Here is an 8,127-nt window from a genome sequence, read left to right as displayed (position 1 = left end):
CAGTGTATTAAATGAGGTTAAACACAATCTTATCTGAATGCTGAAGTAGTCATAGAGAGACAGTCTAAATTCTGGGCAACCATGGGATACAGTCTAAATGCTGGAGCAACCATGGGAGACAGACTAAATGCTGAGCCAATCATGGGAGACAGTCTAAATGCTGGAGCAACCATGGGACACAGTCTAAATGCTGAGCCAACCGTGGGATACAGTCTAAATGCTGGAGCAACCGTATGGTACAGTCTAAATGCTGGAGCAACCATGGGAAACAGACAAAATGCTGAGCCAACCATGGGTGACAGTCTAAATGCTAAGCCAACCATGGGTGACAGTCTAAATGCTGAGCCAACCATGGGTGACAAACTAAATGCAAGAGTAACCATGAGAGACAGTCTCCTAGAAACACACTGCTAGAATAGCCAAGAGGGACATAGCAGTATGTTTAGAAAAAAAACAGTTTGCGACAATATGTCATAATTGACAGTGAAGATAAAGGATACTTTTACTTGAAATATTTTTTACTTGAGATACACAAGAGTTTCTTCTGACTTGTGTGTGCGTGCGTGCATGCGTGCTTGCTTGCGTGTGTGTGTGTTTGTGTGTGCATGTGTGTGTATGTGTGTTGAAGGACAGATCCTCCTTTGCTGGATGCCTTCATCATGGATAAAGCTCTGCTGGACTTCGAGGTCTCCATCGATGCTGACTGCAAACTACTGACTGTGGGCAAGCCGTTCGCCATCGAGGGTAAGACACACACACACACACACCTGTCAACAGTAGAGGCTTAGAGGGTAAGCTACTGTGGCAGGCAGCCTATGGGGATTGAAAACCAGCCTGAGTGGGGCTTGAACCAGCAACCCAGTGCTTAACGGGGGCAAGTGAAATACCACTTGGACCATAAAGGTTCAGACCACTTGACAGAGGCTGTAGTATCATATCACTCTTATGCATTGAGGCTACAGTAACACTCAGCTATTCATTGTAGAGGGAGGCTTACTCCCACTAGCCAGCCAGCAGTGCTTGAGGAGGCAGTGAAGCAGGTCTGCTGCTATGGTATGAGGTTGGGTCAGAGTTGGCGCAGGGGTATGGCTAGGGGGGGGTGAGGGGGGTGTAGGGGGAGAGGGGTGAGGGGTGAGGGGTAGAGTTGCATCACCGATACAGAGACAAGCTGTCCAATAATGCTGCAGGCTCAAGGTACGCATCTTCATCAATTATTGACAAACAATTCTCTGTCAAAACTCTCAGACGGATCAGAATGGGAACTGTCTTTTTTTCATGTGTGCGGTTATTGAACTTTTGGAAGGCACTGTCTGTGGTGTATTCACACACACACATATACACACAAACACACAACACACACACACACACACACACACACACACACACACACACACACACACACACACACACACACACATACACACACACACACACACACACACACACACACTGAGGCCGTATAATGATGCACTGAGGGGATTATTATGGCCAAGTCTGTGCATGACGATCTATTTACCATTCTAACAGTGAGGCAGACAGACAGACACACAGACACACAGATAGACAGACAGACAGGCAGGCAGGCAGGCAGACAGACAGACAGACAGACAGGCAGACAGACAGACAGGCAGGCAGGCAGACAGACAGACAGACAGACAGACAGACAGACAGACAGACAGACAGACAGACAGACAGACAAACAGACAAACAGACAGACATGACAATGTAGTAATGAAATCTAGAGAAACTTAAGAAACGGCGTGCTAATGTCAGACAACCAGAACTGTCACTATCACTAGCCTGATTCACCCCACATGTCTTGCCTCACACACACACACACACACACACACACACACTCACACACACACACCCTGACACACCCTGACACACACCGGGTTGTAGAGCAGCAGCTGTGTAGAGCATCTGAATGGAGACGCAGAATGGTTTGTGTGGCCATTACGCCGTCCAGACTGATCAACAGCAGCAGCAGCAGGCAGATTCTGGAGATAACGAGCACACCTCATTGGCATTCATCTAAGGCCCTGGAGGAGAGTAGAGTAGACAGCCCAGTCAGGTGATGAATCAAAGCTTTATGTGACGGTTATATTTTGTTACCGGCTTGTTAAACCAAGCGAGTTAATAGAATAGGATAGGATAGAAAAGTATGAGTCTCTCATCTGAGGAGAAAGGGAGGGGGGGGGGGAAGACAGAGAGAAGGGGAGAGAGAGGAAGAGAAATACAGAGAGAAGGATGATAGAGAAAGAGAGAGAGGGGGGGGGTGGGAGAGAGAGAGTAGAGGGTGGAGGGAGAGAGAGAGAAAAAGAGAGAGAGAGAGAGAGAGACGGAGAGAGGGTGGAGATAGAAGACTTTCATTTGCCCACTGCCAGCCAGTTGCGTCCTTCTGCAGAGCAGAGTGATAAAAGACCAGCCAAGAGAGTCACCTAATCAAGACAGAACTTCACCTCCACCAGAGGGAGAGAGGGACAGAGAGAGCGTGGGAGGAAGAAGGAGAGATATGGAGAGAAAAATAAGCCTGTTGTCCGGAAACTTGACGCTCTCCGCCGCCCTAAAAACAGCAACAGACGCTGTTTACTACAGGCTGCAGAAATGTTTATGACAGCTTAGACACATCCCATTAATAACATTACTACAGAAAACTCCTAACCACTGTCTGTGTCTGTGTCTGTGTAGGGGAGACAAAGAGGGGGTGAGAGAAACAGAGAGGGAGACAGTCTTATTTGTCAGGGAGTAACTAGAGTGTGACAGTTCTTGTGTACTCCTGCTGCTCCCTCTTGTTTCTATCCTCTCTCACCCCCTACCTGCAACTAGACATGTCCTTGTATTTGAACAAGCGGCATAGAAATGAAATTAATCAAACTACCCAGGAAGCCTAGTTTGGCTAACACATGTGTCCATCTGGTCCTGGAGAGCCACGGAGTATGCATGCTGTAGTTCTTACCCAGCACTAGCTGACACACCTGATTGGCTAATGAATGCTGGGCTGGAACAAAAGCCTGCACTCACCCTAGCTGTCTAGGACAGTGTTCTGTAAGGAAGAGGAGCACCATTCTATGACATGCACTGCACTATAATGAGTGTGTGTGCGTGTCCGTGTGCGTGTGCGTGTGCGTGTGTGCGTGTGCGTGTGTGTTTCCTCTCCAAGGCTATGGGATCGGCCTGCCCCAGGGCTCTCCTCTCACTCGTAACGTGTCCGAGTTTGTGAGTCGATACAAGTCGGACGGCTACATGGACATGCTGCATGACAAATGGTACAAGGTGGTACCCTGTGGGAAGAGAGTGTTCGCGAGCACTGAGGTGAGTGAGTGTGTGAGTGCATGTGTGTGCGTGTGTGTGTGTGCGTGTGTGTGTGTGTGTGTGCGTGTGTGTGTGTGTGTGTGTGTGTGTGTGTGTGTGTGGGTGTGAGTGTGGGGGTGTGGGTGTGGGTGTATATAGTCCTGTATATGAGCCTCCCTGTGGGAGAGAGAGAAGCAGTCAGGGATCGCTGCTAGCCACAAACACACACCGAATCTGCAGACTTGATACATCCATCGCTGCTGGCAGAGACTGTGTATGCATCAGGGGACGTGGAGGTAGAGATCAACCCACCAGCCTCCTGTCTCCCCCACTTCTCCCTCGGCTGGCCTTAAGGGCAAGCTGACGTTATCTGTGATGAAACTGACATGAAATGAGAACATGCAGGTTGTTTAATTCTGTATGTTGAAATATGCCACTTGTACTATTGTGTCTCTATAGACATCTGATTGAACTCTGAGGAGAACAGGAAGGGCTCCTTGCCCTCTGAGAGGAGAGGGAAAAGGAGGTCAGTGTTTTCCCTCGTGGAATGTGTTGAATCAGCAGGAGAGTAATTGCCATGAGAGGCAGTGGGAAATGAGGTTTGGTGAGGCCGTGATTGTAGTTCAGTTCCACTCAGCAGCACAGGACTTCCTCTCCGACAGACAGATCAAAGCTCTCTCAGAGGAGATGGATATTATGTCAAAGGGAGTATCATTGGTAAAGAAGGACAAAATGTTCTTCAATTAATCTTTATTTTTTTTACCCTTTTTTACCCCCATTTTTTTTCTTTCTGTCTTTTTTTCTTTTTTTTTCTTTCTTACTTTGTTCTCTCTCTCTCTCTCTCTCTCTCTCTCTCTCTCTCTCTCTCTCTCTCTCTCTCTCTCTCTCTCTCCCTCTCTTTGTTCCTAGACTCTCCAGATGGGGATCCAGCATTTCTCAGGGCTGTTTGTGTTGCTGTGCGTGGGTGTGGGCGGAGCCTTGATTACCCTGGCAGGTGAACACACCTTCTATCACCTGGTCATTCCCCGCCTACGACGCACACACACACTACAGTACTGGTTACACACCAGCCAGGTAAGTAACACACACACACACACACACACACACACACACACACACACACACACACACACACACACACACAAAACTTGACCCCACATCAGACAGGTAAGCCACCATCAAAAGGGGGTGTTGTTCAGTCTCAGTCAAACATGGAGGAGGTGCGCCCCCTACTGTTTGTATGGTGACATTACAGGCCAGAGGAGAAGCACAAAGGAGTTATCAATATCACTGTGTAGTTATGTATGAAGCAACATGTAATCATGGCTAATATGGAGTCCATGCAATTCTGGTGGATTAATTAAGTCAAATTATTATTAAATACAAATTAAAATGAATTGTTTATTGCAAATGTCTTGTAAAAACCACAATGGAATTGATGGCTTGTAACAGTCAGAAAACATAGGATTCTCTGGATGAGCTGGTCTCTGGAATGTCTTGTTGTATCTGCAGAAGATCCACCGTGCTATAAACGCCACTTATGAGGACGTAGGGAAGGAGCTGACAGGCCTGGACCAGAGGTAAACCACTCATACGTGTGTGTGTGTGTGTGTGTGTGTGTGTGTGTGTGTGTGTGTGTGTGTGTGCGTGCGTGCGTGCGTGTGTATACGTCTATGTATGTGTGTACATTAAATGTACATGTTAATAAAAAATGTAGAATAACCAAAACTGTAAATCTCTGATCTCTCTCAGCCCCTCCCCTTGTCTCTCCGAAAGCTGCACCCTCCATAGACTGCAACAGCCCCTTCCTCCCCCATCCCCCCCCCCCCTCCAAGCCTGCCCTCCCCAGCAGCAGAGACACCCCCCGCCCCTCCTCACCATCACATGAGCCCAAGGAGAGCAAGCGGGTGCACTTTGACCTGGAGACCCTCCACAGCTACCGCCTCCGCACACACACCGCCTCGGTGCGAGGTAGACCGGGCATGGTGGGCCGGCCGGGGCTGAACCTGGGGGGCTTCAGCCTTGGGAACCTGGGGGGACAGGTTGGCATCCAAGCTAACGGGGGCCCAGCCTCTGCCCTGTCCTCCCCAGGCCTGGTGTTGTCTCCCCTGGGGAATCAAGCGGCCCAGACCTGCCTGTGGGAAGGGGAGCTCCAGGAGCTGCAGGGGAGGATCGAGACGTACAGAACCCAGCTAAGAGACGCCCTGGCCAGGAGGGCCGAGATCCAGACGAGCCTGGAGAGAGAGAGGAGCGGCCAGGGCAGGAGGGAGACCAGTCTGGAGAGAAAGAAAGACAGGGAGAGACCAGTACAAACTGTCAGCGCTCTGGAAAGAGGGAGTACCAGCCAATCGAAAATCCCGGAGAGAGACAGGACTGGCCAATTACAAACCTTGTTAAACAATTTGCAGACAGGGAGAACCAATCAACCAGGTGCTCTAAACAGCCAATGGAAAACTGTAAACAGTCTGGATAGGGGGAGAGCCAACCAATCACATACTGTCAATACTCTGGTGGGAGAAAGGACTGTCCAGTCACGTGTGTCCACCAGCCTTGAGAGAGGGAGGCTCAACCAATCAGGCACTGTGAGTAGCATGGAAAGAGGGAGAACTATTCAAACACGAAACACGGCTAGCCTGGACAGACAGAAGGTCAGCCTGTCACGTACTCCGAACAGTCTGGAGAGACCCAGAGCCAACCAATCCAGCAGTGGCACCGTGACCTCAGCTACAGGCCCTGTTAAGGACATGAGCAAGAGTCTGTTTTAGAATAAATCCTTCAAAGGAACATTGGTCAGCATTAATTGGTCCTTGAGGAATACCCCAACTGACAAAAGGACTTATCAGATACGATTAGATCAGCTTTATTGTCCTGAAGGAAAATTGTCATGGACACACAAAAGAGTGGTGGGAGTGGCTTACTCCCATTTATTTTAATTAATTTTTTCATGTGAGAGGGCTAATGGAAATTCTGCCTGTATAGATTCTATCGATCCTGCCCTGCTGATTACAGTATTGTTGTAACAGTGTTGTGTGACACAATATATTGTGATACTGTACACTATCCTATTGTATTCAATGAGTTTACTATGGTAAAACTCCGTCCACCGTAAACCTCAGTTGGACTGCTATGGCCTAGACATTGGGAACACGGTGTCAGAAAATACCTGAAATAGAACTTTAGGGACTAAAGTACTGTTGTTCGTTTGAGCATTTAAACGTTGCTGTGTTAAGTTAACTCGTTGTGTTCATCACTTGCCATGGTGTCTATAAGAAGAAGAAAAAAAACCCGATTTGGTCTTGTTTGAGAAAGGCATTGTGGCTTATAATATTTAAGCAAATCATTTTTGATTGAAGAACCCCCTTGAGGAGTTGTATCTTCATATTACTGGATCTGATCATGTTGTCCATTTTCATGTTTTGAAATAAACATTTATATACTGGTTTACCTGCACAAAATGATGACATTTATTATAGTCCAAGTGTGAAAATATATGCATGAAAACAAGGGTAGAAATGATCAATATTATAGTGGCAACATTGTGTGTAATGGACATTTTGTGCCACAAGGTGGCTCCTGAATCCTGATTTCTGTCTGAAGGGCTGTCAAGGAGAGGGGAGGTGCTGCTTACTACAGTCAGAGAGCTGCCTGGGTTGAATCGAGACAGACAGTCACTAGTACTGGTGTAGCAGGATTGGAAAGTATACTAACTATATCTGTGGTTAAATACTCCCATTGTTGCATGGTCAGTGTCAGAATAGTGGCGGTGAAAGATAGGAGATGAAAGACTGAATTGAATGATTAATCAGCATCAGTGAAAGTAGCATACTCCACCTTTAATATGCTGCCTCTCTGGCACTGAATAGACTAACAAGGAATGAATAGATAACATTAGAGTTGTTTATGAGACTTTCCTTTGATGCTGCATAAATCCATACACAATATGCAGGGGTGGGGGGTGGAGAGAGAGAGAGAGAGAGAAAGAGAGAGCGAGAGAGACAACATGAACCCTGATTTATGACCTCTGCATTGACAGGCCAGTATTAAGTGTAGATAATCACACCATGAAACACTCAATCACACACTCATTCGACACACAATAGTATTCTCCTTGTAGTCCTAAAATAAACAATAGGCTCCTTTGTCAGCCAGCCAGCCGCAGAGCACAGTTGGACTGCACTGAATGGGCAGTACAAAAAATCAATCAGAACACAATCAGAGAATGCTTGTGTGAGTGTGTGTGTGTGTGTGTGTGTGTGTGTGTGTGTGTGTGTGTGTGTGTGTGTGTGTGTGTGTGTGTGTGCGTGTGTGTGTGTGTGTGTGTGTGTGTGTGTGTGTCTGTGTCTGTGTCTGTGTCTGTGTCTGTGTCTGTGTGTATGTGGTGTAAAGATGGAGATGGCCTGGCTGGGCTTCGTGTCCAGTCAGGGTAATTGGGTCAAGCGTGTGAACAGTCAAGAAGCATTTTAATCAACCCAAGAAACCAATGGATCCCTTCAGCTTTCAATTACCATTCATGTGGGATTAAGAGCTGGTGGTTAAGATAGTGGAACACTTGACTATTTCCTGCATCTTCTTCTTCTGTATAGGGGAATACATGGCAGCATTGTTGTGCATTTGCCTTTGCCTGCACCACACAGGGGCTGGTTAGTCCCTAGACCAGCTGATAACCCTGATGTGACCGGACTGGGAGGGAGGAGGGAGAGAGCCTATATATGTATATGGGGCAGCAGGTATACTGTGTGTGTGTGTGTGTGTGTGTGTGTGTGTGTGTGTGTGTGTGTGTGTGTGTGTGTGTGTGTGTGTGTGTGTGTGTGTGTGTGTGTGTGTGTATGTGTG

At 47.5% G+C, this 8,127-nt stretch overlaps 1 protein-coding gene across 1 annotated transcript in view; it reads left to right on the top strand.

The window, feature by feature from the left end:
- Nucleotides 1-7,758, top strand: part of LOC310814216 (glutamate receptor ionotropic, NMDA 3B-like) — a gene marked incomplete at both ends in the record, with an annotated part of 40,608 nt that extends 32,850 nt beyond the window's left edge. Inside the window, 7 exon segments of the mRNA XM_083683515.1 lie at nucleotides 629-744; nucleotides 3,164-3,315; nucleotides 4,204-4,368; nucleotides 4,807-4,874; nucleotides 5,047-5,110; nucleotides 5,112-5,600; nucleotides 7,681-7,758. Coding sequence (XP_083539641.1) covers nucleotides 629-744; nucleotides 3,164-3,315; nucleotides 4,204-4,368; nucleotides 4,807-4,874; nucleotides 5,047-5,110; nucleotides 5,112-5,600; nucleotides 7,681-7,758 — 1,132 coding nt within the window.
- Between the last annotated feature and the right edge of the window lie 369 nt (nucleotides 7,759-8,127).

This window comes from Argentina silus, assembly GCF_951799395.1.
Source record: "Argentina silus genome assembly, chromosome: 13".
Lineage (NCBI taxonomy): Eukaryota > Metazoa > Chordata > Actinopteri > Argentiniformes > Argentinidae > Argentina > Argentina silus.
Note: the sequence above shows the minus strand (reverse complement) of the source record. Positions and strands in the feature narration are given on the sequence as shown.